This window comes from Balaenoptera musculus, chromosome 10 (assembly GCF_009873245.2).
Source record: "Balaenoptera musculus isolate JJ_BM4_2016_0621 chromosome 10, mBalMus1.pri.v3, whole genome shotgun sequence".
Classification (NCBI taxonomy): Eukaryota; Metazoa; Chordata; class Mammalia; order Artiodactyla; family Balaenopteridae; genus Balaenoptera; species Balaenoptera musculus.
The window spans coordinates 42,889,455-42,909,939 of NC_045794.1; the positions used below are offsets into that span (position 1 = coordinate 42,889,455).

The window sequence follows — 20,485 nt, forward strand, 5'->3', positions numbered from 1 at the left end:
TCTGGGAACTTGCTGAAACTTGGGAAAAGTGGAACATCTATTATGTGCCAGAGCCTGTGCTAGGTATTTTCTCAGCTTTGCTTTCCAAATCATTTGAAAACTATCCAGTTTCTAAGGGTAAATAACTTGACCAAATTCACAAGAAATGACTAAAAAGTGAAAGAGCCAAGATCTTAACCCAAAGTCCATGCCTTTTTCTTCTTCAGTATACCCCAATGCTGGGTAAAGATAAGAGTCTCATAATTGAGTGGAAAACAAAAAAGGACACTTTTTAATTATTGAATGTGGGAGTGAGGGGAGTGGGGCCGACCAGGGGGTGGCCCTGGGAGAGGGTCCCAAGGGGCAGAGGTTAGGGACGTCTCAGTAAAGAGGGGCAGATCATGAATAGAGCCTCCGCCCCCAGCTGGGGGCTCTTGAGTTCGCCCAAGCGCTGGGCTAAAACGTGGAAACTGGGCATTGACAAAGTACAGAGGGATGTGGGCGATCCGGCCCGTGGACCAGCACTGCGGAGAGAGGGGAAAGCAAAGTCTGACCAGTCTGAGCCCAAAGAAGGCCATACAGCAGAGCCACACGGCAGCTGCAGCCCTCAGCCCCTCAGCCCACTCCTGCAACCGCAGCCGCTGACCTACTCACCACACTGAGCAGAGCTCCTTTGCTGAAGGAAGGATGGAAAGTGATGAGCTGGGCCTGCGCTCCTGGCTCCCCCTGGACAGTGCCACTAGGGGCAGAAGGAAAGGTGAGCAGGCTGCTGGAGGCAGAAGGCAGGTGTAGAGGGTATGGGTTTGGTATGGGAGGCCGGGGGGAACCACACCTGCCCAGCACCTACCAAGGAAGTAGCTCGAACACAGGGCTGTTTCGAGTGCGAAAGAGGAGGATGACTGGTTTACCATTCTGGACCCGTGGATTTCCTGTAAGAAGTGGATGCAGGGATAGGAAGGAACTCTGGAGGCAGAGTCCCAGGGCAGGGGCAGAGTCCCAGGGCAGGGGCAGAGAAGAACTGCAGCCAGGGCCTGGAAACAGTCAATTAATGGGAAGATGGTGCGGCCTGAGCCAAGGCCTCCCTCCCCTCCTCTTACCTTTCATGAGCACAGCCAGCCGCTCCCCACTTGGGTCCCAGACCATGGAGTGAGCCTCTCCCCCAAGCCTATGGGTCAGAACAGCAGATTGGGAGGGCTCAGCGTGGTCCCTCCCAGCTTTGTCTCACTGCCCCTCCCTTGCCCACCCAGCTCACCTTTCCTCTCCATCCGGTGTCTGTATTGTCGTCTCAGACAGATCTGCCACAATTGTAGCTGACTTCGCGCCTCCAACGCACCCCTTTCGCTCACCTGTGGATCAGGGCCGAGGCTCCTAAGGACAAGGGGCCTCCCACTGGCCCCTGCCTCCTCTCCATCACAGGCATCAACACCTCTCAAGGCTCCCAAGCTTATTCCTTTTTTTTTTTTTCCCCAAGCTTCTTTACTTCCCTTTATCCTTCAGAGCAGCATATTCCAGATGGTTCCTGTCTCCCTCCGACTACCCCAGACGTTGTGCATCCAGAAGTGTTTCCCTGGACTCACCACAACGTTCTGGGAACGACAAGGAGTAAATCAGCGGTTCCCCCAACACAGTGAACAGCAGGCGGTTTCCATCAGGACTCCAGCAGCCAGTCTGGGGTCAGGGAGCAAAAGGCAGGGAAAGGGTGGTCTATGGGAATACAGGGGGGAAGCACAGGAGGAAGAGAAGTAGAGGAGGTGGGGGACACGCCTGGGGGAGCAGGGCCCACCTCCGCCCCCGCTCCTGAGACACACAGTCCCTCCTACCTGACATCGCCCTGACAGGGTAGGCCACCGCTCACAAGTCCACATCTGGGCCTCCCAGACTCTGTGCCAAAGAGAGGCAGGTCACAGCTTAGGAACTCTAGGTGTCACAGCCTGGACTTCCCTTCCTGTCAGTCCCACGTTCAGGTGAATGGGAACGCGGATGGAAGGTTGTGGCACTAGCAGTTCCAGGAGCCTAGTGCCTTTCTCTAGGTCGTTCCTGCCCCCCGCCCCGCCCTCCCCCTACTCACCGGAAGACAGCTGAAGGAGTGGTAGCCAGGACTTTGCTGCCATCCGGGGACCAGAGCAGGTTGGTAACCCCACCTCCCCGAAACCAGGGAAGGGGAACACAGGTCTCTGTTGAGACATCCCATACCTAGGAGAAAGGGGAAGAGAGTGAGACAGGGGAGACTCAAGCGTCCCTACCATCCCACGGGGGGCTGCCCTTCCTTAAGGTACAAAGAACCAGAGGGGAGGATGCGGGAAAGGGACTGTTAAAACAGGAGGAAATAGGGTTATGTTTATACTGACAGCAGGCAGAAATTTACATCTGAGGAGTCAGGCTGGTGCAGCGCCTTCCCCTGGATATGTTTAAGATTGAATGGACAGCTATTCCTCTCCTTCCCCCAGGGTATTTCCCACCACCAGGCAAAGAAAGCTCTCTCCTCAAGTCTGAGGGGTGGCTGAAATGACCGAAAGAGGCGTGGGGACCAACTCACCAGGATGGCAGCATCCACAGGTGAAGCTGAGAGTAGCCGACCCCCACTGGGGGCCCAGGCTAAGCTGGTGACAGGTGTGTGTCCGGGGTGACAGAGCACTTGGGCACAGCCAGAAGAGGGTCTGCCGAGGGGAAACGGGGTGTGGAGTCAGAAGACAACAGGAAGAAAGCCCCATGATTCTATTCCCTTGCCTTCTCCTGCTAAAACTTCCCAACCCCAATGGCCCCTCTGAGTTCAAATCCAGGTTGGGGAAAATGAATAAGGATCATGGAAGTTAAAGAAAAAGAAAAAGAAAAAAAAAGGAAGGAAGGGCAGTCACTATCAGGAGGTCCAGAAAGGAAAATGGGTGAAAGGGACAAAAGAGCCTGAAAGAGACAAAAACTTTTGACCAGTAAAGCTAGAAGGTACTGTGCTGGGGAGATGCATGTTCTGCTCTAGATGAGAGCCCTCTCCCCACAGGACCATCCTGCCTGGAGCATGGGATAATCCATGCCATCACTTCAAGGTTCCAATCTCTTCTCTTCCTACAGTTATCTGCCACTCTCCAGAATTCATCCTGTGCTCCTAAATCTGTCTTTCTGCCTTTCCTTGTCAGAATTAGCTTCCCTCCTCAGTGCTCCCACATCATTTTCTCCTCATCAAAGATGGCGCACGTGGCAACCTCCCCAACTAGACTGGGAACTAGTTGAGGGCCCCGGCTGTGTCCGTCAGCTCTGTATCTCCAGAGCCACATACTTGGCCTGACAGGTACAGGCTACTAGCCAAATTAATGCCACCTTGTCCTTTTTCCTCCCAACTATACCCACCTTAAGCCTAATGAGGTCTTAGGTCACCAGTCTACAACTAACTCTCTTAACTTTACAATACATCAGTTTACAGAGATCCATCTCATTCTTTTCAATGGCCCCACTGTATTCCACTGAATAGATGAACTATAATTTATTCAGTCATGCCACCACAAACGGATATTTCAGTTGTGTGTAATGTTTTATTACAAACGGTACTGCAAAAAATATTCCCTATATCTTTATGTACTCTTGTCATTATTTGTGTAGAATAGAGTATTAAAATGGAATTGCCGGTAAAAAAAAGGCTTGAACCTTTCAAAAGATAAATATGCCAACAAATATTTTCTGAAAAGTTCGTACCACAATATACTCTAGTAGTAGTTTTCCTAGTCTTGCTAATATTGGATATTATCAAACATTCCAACTTTAATAATACTAGCATACTGGGAACTCCCTGGCGGTCCAGTGGTTAGGACTCCATGCTGTCACTGCTGAGGGCCAGGGTTCAATCCCCAGTCAGGGAACTAAGACCCCGCAAGCCTCACGGTGTGGCCAAAAAAATAATAATAATAATTATAATACTATAATTCTGAATGGGCCAAAAAGCATTCTATACATTCTTCTAGTCCTTTTATTTATTTATTTTTACATTTAGTTCTTTTGTCTGCTTGGAATTTATTTGTATATAAAGTGTGGGGCTTCCCTGGTGGCGCAGTGGTTGAGAATCTGCCTGCCAATGCAGGGGACACGGGTTCGAGCCCTGGTCTGGGAAGATCCCACATGCCACGGAGCAACTAGGCCCGTGAGCCACAACTACTGAGCCTGCGCGTCTGGAGCCTGTGCTCCACAACAGGAGAGGCCGCGATAGTGAGAGGCCCACGCACCGCGATGAAGAGTGGCCCCCGCTTGCCGCAACTGGAGAAAGCCCTCGCACAGAGGCGAAGACCCAACACAGCCAAAAATAAAATAAATTAAAAAAAAAAAAAAACTACCATTGCCTTCTATTCATCTTTTAAAAAAATAAAGTGTGAAGCAAGGACGAACTGTATTATTTTCTAAATGGATAGCCAATTATGCCAAAACCACTAAAAAACAAAAAACAAAGACCAAAAATCTAAACTTCTCTATTGCAATGCAAATCCAAATTCATCATATAGTAAATTTCCATAAATTCCTAGATCTGTTCCTGAATGTTGTTCTGTTACACTGATCTGTTTGATCTTATGCCAATAACTTTCTATTACTATAACTTCATAAAATATTTCAATACCCGGTAGTGCAAATCTCCTCTCAATATTCTTCCTTTTCAAACTTTTCTTGGCAATCCTTCCACATTTATTCTTTCATAAAAACTATTATTTTGTCCAGTTCACAAAAACAAACAAAAACCAGCAAAATTCTGATGGGAAATACACTTAATTTGACATCTTCATGATTAAACTTTCCTACCCAGGAATATAGCACGTCCCTCCATTAATTCAGCTCTTGTTTAATATTCTTCAACCACTTTCTTCAAATGTCTAACAGATTAAATAAATTTAACAATTTATTCCTAGTAATCTATAGTAATTGTACCTATTGTAAATAGAACATATTTTCCATTGCAATTTCTCAACTGATTATTGTTGGTACAAAGGGGAGCTATTACATTTTCAGTTTCTTGGATCCAGTTACTTTACTACTTAAATTTCTTATTAGATTAAATAGGTTTTTTTGGTTGAATCTCATCTTATCTAGGTTTAAAATCATATCATCGTCAAATAAAAATAATTTTCTCTTCTTTCACAAGACTTTACCATGTTTCTTTTTCTTGTCTTACTGCCCTCAAAAGAACCTCCACAAATAATGTTGGTTACTAATGGTGATAATGACATCTCTGCCTTTATCTTGACATTATCTTGACAGTATTTCCTATTTCACTGTTCAATATGGTAGCCACTGATTTTGCATATATACTCTTTATGTTTAGGTTGTCTCTTTGTATTCCTATTTATGTATTCAGCTGAATGTCTGCTTATTGAGAAGGGCATTTATTTATATAAACACTTTTCTCCTTTAATTTGCTAATGTAACAAATCATTTTAATAGATTTCCTAATGGTGAATAGTTTTTAATTTCCGGAATATTCCACTTGGTTAAGATTTTTTTTTTAATTAATTAATTTATTTAATTTTATTTATTTTTGGCTGTGTTGGGTCTTCGTTTCTGTGCGAGGGCTTTCTCTAGTTGTGGCAAGTGGGAGCCACTCTTCATCACGGTGCACGGGCCTCTCACTATCGTGGCCTCTCTTGTTGCGGAGCACAGGCTCCAGACGCGCAGGCTCAGTAATTGTGGCTCACGGACCCAGCTGCTCCGCGGCATGTGGGATCTTCCCAGACCAGGGCTCGAACCCGTGTCCCCTGCATTGGCAGGCAGATTCTCAACCACTGCACCACCAGGGAAGCCCTAAGATTTTTTTTTAAATATGCTTTTGGACTCTATTTGCTAATATTTTATTAAGCATTTTAAAAATCTATGCTCAGGGGAATTCCCTGACAGTCCAGTGGTTAGGACTCCATGCTTTCACTGCCAAGGGCGCAGGTTCAATCCCTGGTCAGTATATCAAATACATAACTAAGGATCTATTGTATAGCACAGGGAACTCTACTCAATACTCTGTAATGGCCTATATGGAAAAGAATCTAAAAAAAGGGTGGATATATGTATATGTATAACTGATTCACTTTGCTGTACAGCAGAAACTAACACAACATTGTAAATCGACTATACTCCAATAAAAATTTAAAACAAACAAAAAAAAACCCTGGTCAGGGAACTAAGATCCCGCAAGCCGCGAGGCATGGTAAGGAAGTAAAGTAAGGAAGGAGGTAAGGAGGGAAGTAAGTAAATAAATAAATAAAATCTATGCTCAAATATTTTCTTTCTTATACCACCTATTGTCAGGTTTAGGTTACATTAGCTTTATGGAAATAAATCAGGATGGGGACTTCCCTGATGGTCCAGTGGTTAAGAATACACCTTCCAACTCCAACTCAGGGGACGTGGGTTTGAGCCCTGGTCGGGGAACTAAGATCCCACATGCCGCGGGCAACCAAGCCCGTGTGCTCTAGAGCCTGTGTGCCACAACTAGAGAGCCCATGTGCCGCAATGAAAGATCCCACATGCCACAACAAAGAACCCAAGTGCCACAACTAAAGACCCATGCAGCCAAATAAATAAATAAATATTTTTTAAAAAAAGATTTGTATAAAAAGAAATAAATCAGGATTGATCCTGGGACAGAAAGAGTACATTAGTGAGAAAACTGGTGAAATCGGAACAAAGTTTGGAGTTTAGTTAATAACAATGTACAAATGTCAGTTTCTTAGTTTTGACAAATCTAACATGGTAATATCTGACGTTAACAATGGTGTGAAGGATATACCAAAACTCTACTATCTTTGCAGCTTTTCTAAAAATCTAAAATTATGCACAAAGTTTATTAAAAGGAAAATAAAACAAATCAGGAGGCTTTCCAAATTTTTCTATGATCTGGATTAGTTCAGGTAACATGGAGATTATCTTTTCTTTCACAATTAGATAGAACTCTCATAAAACCATCTCAGCCTGGCATCTTTTTTTTAGGGGTAGAGATCATCCATTTTAATTGCTTCTACAGTCCACTTTGATAACATATATTTTGCTAGACAAACATTTCCTTTAGGTTTTCAAATTTGTTAGTCTAAACATATATAATATGCTCTAATAATTCTTCTATTTTCTTCCATATTTGTGGTTATCTCTCCTTTCCCATTTTGAAAATAGTGTACTTTGATTTTCTATTTTACCTTAATAAGGCTGGCCAAAAGGTTTTCTTCTTTATTCATAATTTAAAGAACTTGTTTCTGGTTTTATATTTAGTTAGTCCTCATGGGGATTTTTTCCAATTTCATCGGTTTCAGCTTTTATCCATATTAATTCCCTTCCCCCTTTCCTTTAAACCAACATCTGGCAGTCCTCTGAAAGAGACAGTCTTTCCAATCCATGATCCATAGGTACAAACTCCCCACAATCCCAGAAGCCCCCAGTTCTGTCCCTTTCTCTAGATTAGATCTTCCCAGCACCTCCACCTTGGCCTTAGGTCTGCTTCTCCCGTAGCCCTGGGAAGTGCTGTGAGGAAAAAGAACTTCTCCTTCCAGACCTCCTCACCACCCCAGCATGGCCACGACCCTCAGGCCAAGGTAAGAGAGAGACTGCTGGGACTCACCGGGTAGACAAGGACGTGGGGTCCAGGGTCCAGATGAGAATGCAGCTCTGGCAGGCCACAGCCAAGACGGAGGCACTGAGGGGCTTCCAGGCCAGGGCCGCCACATTTCGCTGCAGCCGGTGCTTCAGGGAGGGGACTATAGTGCTGGGGTGAAAGGGGAGGTGATGGGGTCAAAGCAGGGACACCAAGGCGCAGGGGACCTGAGTTGTGGTTGAGGAGGGAAATCCAGAGAGAAAGCTGATCACCCAGGGCCTGGGGGTATTGTGGGACAGAGGACAGGATAAAGACTGGATCTGGAAAGAGGACGCATCCAGTTGTGGGGCCTCCCTGACCCCAGTTCTGGAAGGAGCCATGGACCAGGCCCAGGAACTGTAGGACTCCCTGGGCACCAAGGCTGGAGAAGGAAGTGGGGACTGACCGATGGAGACTGAAGACTCCGAGTCTGCACAGCGTGCCCCCCACATACCTGTTGGCATTGTACACACGGATGGAGTCATCTAGCAGGGCCACAGCAAACTTGTTGGTGTGTGGGTGCCACGCAAAGACCCTCAAGCAGCAGCTGGACCTGGGGCAGGAGTGAGAGTGAGGAGTCCCGACCTGCACCTCGCCACACCCGGCCCAGAGCTCAGGTTCCCTTCCATGTGAGGACATTATTATTTTTCACTGTTTCTTTTCTTTCTTTTTGGGGGAGGTAGGAGGGAGAATGTGGGGAGCAGTCAGGAAAGGGGTGTGAGGAGTCTCTGCCTTGATTTCCCTCTCCCCAGAAGAAGTTCCAGGGTTCAGGACTTGCTTCCCACAAAAGCTCCAGAGCTTGTACACTCACCAGTTTGTGACTTGAGCGAATTCAGCAATCAGATCTTCACTCCTGAGCTGTAATAACAAAGCGGATAGAGGTGGCACTGGGAAAAAGGAGCTTATCCCCTCAATGCTCCCACAGGGGAGCTGGACCATTCATACCCTCTGCAGTCTTCTCATCACACCCTGACCCTAAGACATAGGAAGTGGAGAGGGGGTGGGAGTGGGGGACCAGCAGCCAGGGAGGGCCAGGGGAGGAAGCCAAACTTACAGACAGATGGGGAAACAGAGACCCATGGAGGGAGGAGGCCCATCGACAGAGTGCCAGGGCCCAGCTGGATGCCGTCTTCACCCACTCAAACACTGTGGGGTTGAGAAAGCAGCTGTGATTAAACCATTCACAGGGTTCTCACTGGCACCCTCCTAGGTGAGGGACGAGCAAGGGCAAGCACTCCCCAGATCCTTCCACCCAACAGGTGCTCTGGACACCCACTCTATGGTATGGGGGTAGGTAGAGGGGAAGAGAAGATGGCACCAGCAGAGTCAAATGGGCCAGGAAATACAGGGCTAAAGGGAAAGGTGCTGGGCCAACAGGTATTGGGATGAATTAGGGAGAATATGGAGGGGAGATGGCAACCATAAAACTAGAGAAGGCTGGAGGTAAACACACTTACCCTCCTCCTCTGAGTCTGCAATTTCATTCAGCACACCAAAAAGGCCCACATCGCGCCTGAAGAGGAGAGGGAGCTGTGAGTCAGTTACTCTGATCCCTTCAGTCTTCCCTCTAAGTTCATGTATTCATTCACTCAATAAACATGTATTAAAAATAAGAACACTCACATTTAATGAGTGACAACTATGTGACATGTACTTTATATAGTCCTTTCATTGTACCAATGAAAGGACAATATATAAATTGTCCACCAGTGAGGCAACTAAGGCTCAGAGGTCTTTCAGGGCTTTGTGCACAGATCAAGGAGTCAAGACTTGCCCTAAGGGACTTCCCTGGTGGCGCAGTGGTTAAGAATCCATCTGCCAATGCAGGGGACACGGGTTCAAGCCCTGGTCCGGGAAGATCCCACATGCCGTGGAGCAACTAAGCCTGCGCACCACAACCACTGAGCCTGTGCTCTAGAGCCCGCGAGCCACACTACTGAGCCCGAGTGCCACAATTACTGAAGCCCGCGTGCCTAGAGCCCCTGCTCCGCAACAAGAGAAGCCACCGCAATGAGAAGCCCGCGCACTGCAACGAAGAGTTGCCCCCGCTCGCTGCAACTAGAGAAAGCTCACATGCAGCAACAAAGACCCAATACAGCCAAAAATAAATTTTATAGATTTAGAAAAAATAGATCGATTGATAAATAATAGATTTATAAATAGGTAGATTTATAAAAAATAATAATAATAAAATAAATTTAAGAACAAATTATTAAAAAAAAAAGAAGACTTGCCCTAAGATAGTGAATGGAAAGCCACAGAAGGAGTTTAAGCTGAGGAATAAACTGATCACATTGGCATTTTAGAAAGATCAGTCTGGCTGCAGATTAGAAGGGAAAAAGAATGGAGAGAAAGAAATGGGTTAAGAGTCTACTTCAGGAATCTAGAAGAAAGGCCAAAGTGGCCTGAACCACTGGGGATGGAGAAAAAAAGACAGATTTGAGTGCTGGAGGAAGTAGAATGGACAGGATTTGAGGACTAATTAGACATTAGCAAGGGAAAGAGCACTATCAAGGGAAACACCCAGGTGATAATGATAGCATCTAATACTGCTTACACTGTGCCAGGGCTGGGCTAGATGCGTCACATGCATCATCTAATTCAGCCTTTATCACAACCCTACAAAATAGGTATTGTTATCATCAGCATTTTTAGATGAGAGAACAGAGAGTGTGAAGAGGTTAATTATCAAAGGTGAACTAAGTAGGAAACAGCAGAGTCAGGATTCAACCTGTCTGCCTGCCCCAGAGCCTACATTCAAACCACTTGCTTCTAAATGACTAGGAAGGCCATTCCTTGAGATAAAAAACACAACGAAGAAGCCGGCTTAGAGAGGAAAATGAAGAGATTGATTTTGAACATGCTGAGTGTATGAAGCCTGTGGAATATCTGACTGAGGGTGTTGGGCAGACAAGTGAACACCCAGGTGTGGAGCATCAATCACAAGTCCAGCCTAGGGACACCAACATTTAAAAGAGAGCAGGAAGAGAAGCAGCAGTTAGAGAGGCAGAAAGTGAGAAAGCACCCAGGACTGAATGGCTTTTCAGACCATGACTTGATGTTTAGCTTCACTCAAGGAGACATGCAAATTAAACTGTAATGCAATATCAAATATCAAAGCTTGATAGCACATGTGTTAGGAAACAGGCACTCTCATACACTGTGTTTGTTTTGTTGTTTTGTTTTCTAATTTTTTTGAAGTATACTTGTCTCATACACTGTTGGTAGGTCTGTAAATATGTACAACTTAAACAGAGGACTATATGGCAATAGCTCATGAAATTACAAATGAACATACCCTTTGAACCCAGCTACTTCATTTGTAGGAATTCATCCTACATATGATGATGATGATGATAATAATAATAATAATAGCTAACTCTTGATGGGATTAACATGGGCCAGGCACTGTTCTAAGTGTTTTACTCATTTAATCATCACTACAGCCTTGTAAGATAGGCTCCCTTTTACAGATGAAGAAATTGAGGGACAGAGTGATTAAGTAACTTGACCAAGGTCACACAGCTAAAAAGTGGCACAGCCAGGAATTCAATTCAGGCTTCACTCCTACATGTGCAGAATGAATGACCTATGTATGAGATTATTCCCTGCAACCTTATACCTAATCTTGCTGAACTTCAGGTAAAGGCTCAGAAAGTAATAATGACATAAGGAAGGAACAGGTTCACAGAATTAAACCAAAAAGGAAAGCAAGTCACAGGAGATGAAATGGAACTACTGTTGCACAACCCTGAGTTCCACAAAAAGGACTGATAATTTGATATGTTGAGTGATACACAGCTCTGAGCTAGAGAGGGCCGGGTAGCCCAAGGCAGAGGGGTGGTGACCTCATTGCCTCCAGGATCTGCAGACCACTGGCCCAGGAGACCCTTTGCCATGCCTCACCAAATGTTGATGCATCTCTTCCACACTTGTTCCCGGTGGTGGATGAAGGCCGTTCTTGTGCCATGGTCCAACCTCCCAGGGGTCTTCAGGGGATCCTTAGTAAGGTTTAGGACAGGAAGATTGATCCACTAGAGCCAGAAATGAGGTATGACAGTGAGTCAGTCTCTTCCCTAGATCTCTACTGAACTTCCTGCCATCTCCAACCCTTGGCAGGGCTGAGGGTAAGAGGCTCCAGAGACCTGTTTCCCATTTCCACAAATATAACACTTGTGGAGAGGGGCGGAGTCAAGATGGCATACAAGAAGGACGTGGAATTTGTGTCTCCTCACAACTAGGGCACCTACCAGGCACCGGTGGGGAACCATGGACACCTAAGGGGATGGGAGGAACCCCCAGCAACCAGTTGGTTCAATTATAGTTTTATTTTTCCTATTATATTTTTTATCTTTCTATTTTGTTTTTTATTCTTTGATATTGTACTGCTCCTTTTTCTCTTTCTTTCTTTCTTTCTTTTTTTTTTTTTACCACGCCACGAAGCTCACGAGATCTTGGTTCCCAGGCCAGAGGTCAGGCCTGAGCTCCTGTGGTGGGAGCTCCGAGTCCAAACCGCTGGACTAACAGAGAACCTCAGACCCCAGGGAATATTAATAAGAGTGAGGCCTCCCAGAGGTCCTCATGTCAGCACTAAGACCCGGCTCTATCCAACTGCCTGCAAACTCCAGTGCTGGACGTCTCAGGCCAAACAACCAGTAAGACAGGAATACAGCACTACCCATCAAAAAGAGAGAAAAAAAAAGAAACGACAAAAAAAATATGTTACAGACAAAGGAGCAAGGTAAAAACCTACAAAACCAAATAAATGAAGACGAAATACGCAACCTACGTGAAAAAGAATTCAGAGTAACGATAGTAAAGATGATCCAAAATCTCGGAAACAGAATGGAGAAAATACAAGAAACATTTAACAAGGATCTAGAAGAACTAAAGAGCAAACAAACAGTCATGAACAACACAATTACTGAAATTAAAAATACTCTAGGGGCTGGACTTCCCTGGTGGCGCAGTGGTTAAGAATCCGCCTGCCAATGCAGGGGACACGGGTTCTAGCCCTGGCCTGGGAAGATCCCACATGCCGCGAAGCAACTAAGCCCGTGTGCCACAACTGCTGAGCCTGCGCTCTAGAGCCCACGAGCCACAACTACTAAAGCCCATGTGCCACAACTACTGAAGCCCGTGCACCTAGAGCCTGTGCTCCACAACAAGAGAAGCCACTGCAATGAGAAGACCGTGCACCACAATGAAGAGTAGCCCCCACTCACTGCAACTAGAGAAAGCCTGTGCGCAGCAACGAAGACCCAACGCAGCCAAAAATAAATAAATAAATTTATTAAAAAAAAAAATACTCTAGGGGCTTCCCTGGTGGCACAGTGGTTGAGAATCCACCTGCCAATGCAGGGGATACGGGTTCAATCCCTGGTCCAGGAAGATCCCACATGCCGTGGAGCAACTAAGCCCATGTGCCACAACTACTGAGCTTGTGCTCTAGAGCCCATGAGCCACAACTACTGAGCCTGCATGCCGCAACTACTGAAGCCCATGCACCTAGAGCCCGTGCTCCACAACGAGAGAAGCCACCGCAATGAGAAGCCCGTGCACTGCAACGAAGAGTAGCCCCTGCTCGCTGCAACTAGAGAAAGCCTGCACACAGCAACAAAGACCCAACACAGCCAAAAATAAATAAATAAAATAAATAAATTTATTTTTAAAAAAAATACTCTGGAAGGCATCAATAGCAGAATAACTGAGGCAGAAGAATGGATAAGTGAACTGGAAGATAAAATGGTGGAAATAACTGACAGAGAGCAGAATAAAGAAAAAAGAATGAAAAGAATTGAGGACAGTCTCAGAGACCTCTGGGACAACATAAACGCACCAACATTCGAATTATAGGGGTGCCTGAAGAAAAAGAGAAAAAGAAAGAGGCTGAGAAAATATTTGAAGAGATTATAGTTGAAAACGTCCCGAACATGGGAAAGGAAATAGTCGATCAAGTCTGGGAAGCACAGAGAGTACCATAAGGATAAACCCAAAGAGAAACACAATGAGACAAATATTAATGAAACTATCAAAAATTAAATACAAGAAAAAATATTAAAAGCAGCAAGGGAAAAGCAACAAATAACATACAAGGGAATCCCCATAAGGTTAACAGCTGATTTTTCAGCAGAAACTCTGCAAGCCAGAAGGGGGTGGCAGGACATATTTAAAGTGATGAAAAGAAAAACCTACAACCAAGATTACTCTACTCAGCAAGGATCTCATTCAGATTCAATGGAGAAATTAAAACCTTTACAGATAAGCAAAAGTTAAGAGAATTCAGCACCACCAAACCAGCACAAATGCTAAAGGAACTTCTCTAGGCAGGAAACACAAGAGAAGGAAAAGACCTACAATAACAAACCCAAAACAATTAAGAACATGGTAATAGGAACATACATATTGATAATTACCTTAAACGTAAATGGATTAAATGTTCCAACCAAAAGACACAGACTGGCTGAATGGATACAAAAACAAGACCCATACATATGATGTCTACAAGAGACCCACTTCAGACCTAGGGACACATACAGACTGAAAGTGAGGGTATGGAAAAAGATATTCCATGCAAATAGAAATCAAAAGAAAGCTGGAGTAGCAATCCTCATATCAGACAAAAGGGACTTTAAAACAAAGACTAGGGGCTTCCCTGGCGGTGCAGTGGTTAAGAACCCGCCTGCCAATGCAGGGGACATGGGTTTGAGCCCTGGTCCGGGAAGATCCCACATGCCGTGGAGCAACAAGGCCCATGCACCACAACTACTGAGCCTGCGCTCTAGAGCCCGCAAACCACAACTACTGAAGCCCGCGTGCCACAACTACTGAAGATCATATACCTAGAGCCCATGCTCTGCAACAAGAGAAGTCGCCGCAATGAGAAGCCCACACACCAGCACAAAGAGTAGCTCCCACTCGCCACAACTAGAGAAAGCCCGCGTGCAGCAACGAAGACCCGATGCAGCCAAAAAAAAAAAAAAAAAAAAAAAAAAGACTATTACAAGAGACAAAGAAGGACATTACATAATGATCAATGGATCAATCCAAGAAGAAGATATAACAATTGTAAATATTTATGCACCCAACATAGGAGCACCTCAATACATAAGGCAAATGCTAACAGCCATAAAAGGGGAAATAGACCGTAACACAATAACAGTAGAGAACTTTAACACCTGACTTTCACCAATGGACAGATCATCCAAAATGAAAATAAATAAGGAAACACAAGCTTTAAATGATACATTAAACAAGACGGACTTAATTGATATTTATAGGACACTGCATCCAAAAACAACAGAATATACTTTCTTCTCAAGTGCTCATGGAGCATTCTCCAGGATAGACCATATTCTGGGTCACAGATCAAGCCTTGGTAAATTTAAGAAAACTGAAATCGTATCAAGTATCTTTTCCGACCACAACGCTATGAGACTAGATATCAATTACAGGAAAAATTTAAAAATACAAATATGTGGAGGCTAAATAATATGCTACTAAATAACCGAGAGATCACTGAAGAAATCAAAGAGGAAATCAAAAAATATCTAGAAACAAATGACAATGAAAACACAACAACCCAAAACATATGGGATGCAGCAAAAGCAGTTCTAAGAGGGAAGTTTATAGCAATACAATCTTACCTCAAGAAACAAGAAAAATCTCAAATAAAGAACCTAACTTTACACCTAAAGCAATTAGAGGAAGAAGAACCAAAAAAAACCCAAAGTTAGCAGAAGGAAAGAAATCCTAAAGATCAGATCAGAAATAAATGAAAAAGAAATGAAGGAAACAATAGTAAATATCAAGAAAACTAAAAACTGGTTCTTTGAGAAGATAAACAAAATTGATAAACCATTAGCCAGACTCATCAAGAAAAAAAGGGAGACGACTCAAATCAACAGAATTAGAAATGAAAAAGAAGTAACAACTGACACTGCAGAAATACAAAGGATCATGAGAGATTACTACAAGCAACTATATGCCAATAAAATGGACAACCTGGAAGAAATGGACAAATTCTTAGAAAAGCACAACCTTCCGGGACTGAACCAGGAAGAAATAGAAAATATAAACAGACCAATCACAAGCACTGAAATTGAAACTGCAATTAAAAATCTTCCATCAAACAAAAGCCCAGGACCAGATGGCTTCACAGGCGAATTCTATCAAACATTTAGAGAAGAGCTAACACCTAACCTTCTCAAACTCTTCCAAAATATAGCAGAGGGAGGAACACTCCCAAACTCATTCTATGAGGCCACCATCACCCTGATACCAAACCAAAGATGTCACAAAATAAGAAAACTACAGGCCAGTATCTCTGATGAACATAGATGCAAAAATCCTCAACAAAATACTAGCAAACAGAATCCAACAGCACATTAAAAGGATCATACACCATGATCAAGTGGGGTTTATCCCAGGAATGCAAGGATTCTTCAATATACACAAATCAGTCAGTGTGATACATCACATTAACAAAATGAAGGATAAAAACCACATGATAATCTCAATAGATGCAGAAAAAGCTTTTGACAAAATTCAACATCTGTTTACGATAAAAACTCTCCAGAAAGTAGGCATAGAGGGAACCTACCTCAACATAATAAAGGCCATATATGACAAACCCACAGCCAACATTGTTCTCAATGGTGAAAAACTGAAACCATTTCCTCTCAGATCAGAAACAAGACAAGGTTGCCCACTCTCACCACTATTATTCAACATAGTTTTGGAAGTTTTAGCCACAGCATTCAGAGAAGAAAAAGAAATAAAAGGAATCCAAATCAGAAAAGAAGAAGTAAAACTGTCACTGTTTGCAGATGACATGATACTATATAGAGAGAATCCTAAAGATGCTACCAGAAAACTACTAGAGCTAATCAATGAATGTGGTAGAGTAGCAGGATACAAAATTAATGCACAGAAATCTCTTGCATTCCTATACACTAATGATGAAAAATCTGAAAGAGAAATTAAGGAAACACTCCCATTTACCATTACAACAAAAATAATAAAATACCTAGGAATAAACCTACCTAAGGAGATAAAAGACCTGTATGCAGAAGACTATAAGACACTGATGAAAGAAATTAAAGATGATACAAACAGATGGAGAGATATACCATGTTCTTGGATTGGAAGAATCAACACTGTGAAAATGACTATACTACCCAAAGCAATCTACAGATTCAGTGCAATCCCGATGAAATGTTCACACAACTAGAACAGAAAATTGCACAATTTGTAGGGAAACACAAAAGACCCCGAATAGCCAAAGCACCCTTGAGAAAGAAAAACGGAGCTGGACGAATCTGGCTTCCGGACTTCAGACTATAGTACAAAGCTACAGTAATCAAGACAGTATGGTACTGGCACAAAAACAGAAATATAGATCAATGGAACAGGACAGAAAGCCCAGGGATAAACCCACGCACATATGGTCACCTTATCTTTGATAAAGGAGGCAAGCATATACAGTGGAGAAAAGACAGCCTCTTCAATAAGTGGTGCTGGGAAAACATGTAAAGGAATGAAATTAGAACACTTCCTAACACCATACACAAAAATAAACTCAAAATGGATTAAAGACCTAAATGTAAGGCCAGACACTATAAAACTCTTAGAGGAAAACATAGGCAGAACACTCTATGACATAAATCACAGCAAGATCCTTTTTGACCCACCTCCTAAAGAAATGGAAATAAAAACAAAAATAAACAAATGGAACCTAATGAAACTTAAAAGCTTTTGCACAGCAAAGGAAACAATAAACAAGATGAAAAGACAACCCTCAGAATGGGAGAAAATATTTGCAAACAAAGCAACTTACAAAGGATTAATCTCCAAAATATACAAGCAGTTCATGCAGCTCAGTATCAAAAAAACAAACAACCCAATCCAAAAATGGGCAGAAGACCTAAACAGACATTTCTCCAAAGAAGATATACAGATTGCCAACAAACACATGAAAAGATGCTCAACATCACTAATCATTAGAGAAATGCAAATCAAAACTACAATGAGGTATCACCTCACACCGGTCAGAATGGCCATCAAAAAATCTACAAACAGGGGCTTCCCTGGTGGTGCAGCGGTTGAGAATCCACCTGCCAATGCAGGGGACAGGGGTTCAAGCCCTGGTCTGGGAAGATCCCACATGCCACAGAGCAACTGGGCCCATGAGCCACAACTACTGAGCCTGCGCGTCTGGAGCCTGTGCTCCTCAACAAGAGAGGCCGCGACAGTGAGAGGCCCACGCACCGCAATGAAGAGTGGTCCCCGCTTGCCGCAACTAGAGAAAGCCCTCGCACAGAAACGAAGACCCAACACAGCCAAAAATAAATAAATTAATTAAAAAAAAATCTACAAACAATAAATGCTGGAAAAGGTGTGGAGAAAAGGGAACCCTCTTGCACTGTTGATGGGAATGTAAATTGATACAGCCAGTATGGAGAACAGTATGGCGGTTCCTTAAAAAACTAAAAATAGAACTACCATATGACCCAGCAATGGGTCATATACCCTAAGAAAACCATAATTCAAAAAGAGTCATGTACCACAATGTTCATTGCAGCACTATTTACAACAGCCAGGACCTGGAAGCAACCTCAGTGTCCAACGACAGATGAATGGATAAAGAAGATGTGGGCTTCCCTGGTGGCGCAGTGGTTAAGAATCCACCTGCCAATGCAGGAGACACGGGTTCGAGCCCTGGTCCGGGAAGATCCCACATGCCGCGGAGCAACTAAGTCCGTGAGCCACAACTTCTGAGCCTGCGCTCTAGAGCTTGTGTGCCACAACTACTGAAGCCCGCATGCCACAACTACTGAAGCCCACGCACCTAGAGCCCGTGCCCTGCAACAAGAGAAGCTACCGCAATGAGAAGCCCACGCACTGCAACAAAGAGTGGCTCCCGCTCGCCACAACTAGAGAAAGCCCGTGCACAGCAATGAAGACCCAATGCAGCCAAAAATAAAATAATAAATAAAATAAAATAAATTAAAAATAATAATAATAAAGATGTGGCATATATATATATATATATATATATATATATATATATATATATATATATATTTGTACTTGTAGTGAGGTGGATGGACCCAGAGTCTGTCATACAGAGTGAAGTAAGTCAGAAAGAGAAAAACAAATACCGTCTGCTAACACATATATATAGAATCTAAAAAAAGAAAAAAATGATTCTGATGAACCTAGGGGCAGGACAGGAATAAAGACACAGACGTAGAGAATGGACTTGAGGACACAGGGAAGGGGAAGGGGAAGCTGGGAAGAAGTGAGAGAGCAACATTGACATATATACACTACCAAATGTAAAACAGATAGCTAGTGGGAAGCAGCTGCATAGCACAGGGTGATCAGCTTGGTGCTTTGCAACCACCTAGAGGGGTGGGATAAGGAGGGTGGGAGGGAGACGCAAGAGGGGATATGGGGATATATGTATGCAGATAGCTGATTCACTTCGTTATACAGCAAAAACTAACACAACATTGTAAAGCAATTATACTCCAATAAGGATGTTAAAGGAAAAAAAAAAATATATATATATAACACTTGTGGGGCAGGGAAACAGGTCTTAACTCCCTTATCTGTAAAACTAGAATAACATTTCATAGGGTTGCTGTGATTATTAAATCACATTATTAAAACATTTGTGGAGAACACCTGACTCAGAGCCTCTTTCTTCCAAGCAAACGCTCAATAAACATAAGTTTCTCTTCCTTTTCCTTCCCAGAAACACCACAGGAAAAAACTCCCCAGGTTGTGCCTTCCCAGTTCTCCCAGATACTGTACCAACTTTTCAGAAGTCCTCCTGCACCCTCACATCCCCTAGATTCACCCTCACTCTCCGTTCCCACTAGGCCCGCACCACAGCCCCTCAGCATCCCTCATCCTTCAATCCCAGCTCTTAAATACATCCCAGCCTTTCTATTCTTCTCCAGCCTGGGCCAGGCTGTTTCCAATACTCCCGTATGGGGACCTCGACCCCGCCCCTATCACGTTGCCTCTACTCCCCCATTCTCTCCGACTCTGCCCCCCATGGCTGTAGGTCTCCTCCCTCCTCGCCCTGACCACCTGGCCCCGGAAGTCGGGAGGCGGACTCTCATAGCTACTGCCCGTCACCAGCTCGTTATTGTGCTCGTATAGGGTGACTTGTCCCCTAGGCGGCGGCGGAGGGAACAACCCCAGGGAGCACATCCTGCCGGTCCCGAAGACGTCCGGACTGAGCAAACTCCCGGATCCCGCTCCGCCGACTCTTAGTTCCCGGGCTAGATTAGGATGCGTACGGGTAGTCGCCTGGGACAAACGGCTATGCAAAGCTCAACGGAAGTGAATGGAAGAGTAACGGAGAAGAAGGACGCATGCGCAGTCCGGGGACAGACTTCCGGCGTCCTCGCGCGCCGCCTGGCGGCCGGAGGGGGCCGGTGCAGACACGTCCGTAGGGCAGACCACTAGTTAAGGGTCGGAGCGTTTTTTTTGTTTTCTTTTGTTTTGTTTCCTGTGAGACTGCTGTTTTTCCCAGTTCCGAATTCCCCAACACACTCTCCCACTCACTCTCAGCACTCGAAAAGTCCAAAATAAGCCACGTTCAGGGCAGTACCTAATTAAACGCTCCCAGGACTGTGTCACGGGCAGCAAGCTGGAAAGTTGAGGGAAAGCCTCCGGGAGGCGGGAAGTCGGGAGGCCTTGGGAGGGAGAGTGCAGGGCCCGCCGGAACCTAGAGCCCACAGGGTTAGGCCTCCTGGAAGGAAAAGTGGGAACAGTTGGGAAATTAACATTTCCTGAGCACTTATTATGTTATGATAAGTGCTTGTATAATCTTTACAACAACTCCATGAGGTGGGTACTGTTACGTCACCATAAGGAAAGTGAGGCACAGGGAGATCGGACCTAAAA

The 20,485-nt window shown here is 44.4% G+C and overlaps 1 protein-coding gene across 3 annotated transcripts; it reads right to left on the bottom strand.

The window, feature by feature from the left end:
* Positions 1-245: 245 nt before the first annotated feature.
* On the bottom strand, positions 246-19,925 carry AAAS (aladin WD repeat nucleoporin). 3 transcript variants are annotated; one of them, XM_036864661.1, is made up of 16 exons: positions 19,664-19,925; positions 11,468-11,595; positions 9,019-9,074; positions 8,616-8,707; positions 8,373-8,419; positions 8,016-8,114; positions 7,550-7,693; positions 2,516-2,636; positions 2,048-2,172; positions 1,800-1,860; positions 1,557-1,647; positions 1,232-1,325; positions 1,077-1,144; positions 827-908; positions 634-718; positions 246-503 (listed from the first exon to the last, which is right to left on the bottom strand). In XM_036864661.1, exons 1-16 carry the CDS (start codon positions 19,784-19,786, stop codon positions 276-278), a joined length of 1,644 nt encoding a protein of 547 aa, XP_036720556.1. In that variant the 5' UTR covers positions 19,787-19,925; the 3' UTR covers positions 246-275. The 3 variants fall into 3 exon arrangements, with proteins under 3 accessions (XP_036720556.1, XP_036720558.1, XP_036720559.1); XM_036864663.1 differs by having other exon boundaries at positions 254-503; positions 11,468-11,562; positions 19,664-19,887; XM_036864664.1 differs by lacking the exon at positions 11,468-11,595 and having other exon boundaries at positions 254-503; positions 19,664-19,843.
* Between the last annotated feature and the right edge of the window lie 560 nt (positions 19,926-20,485).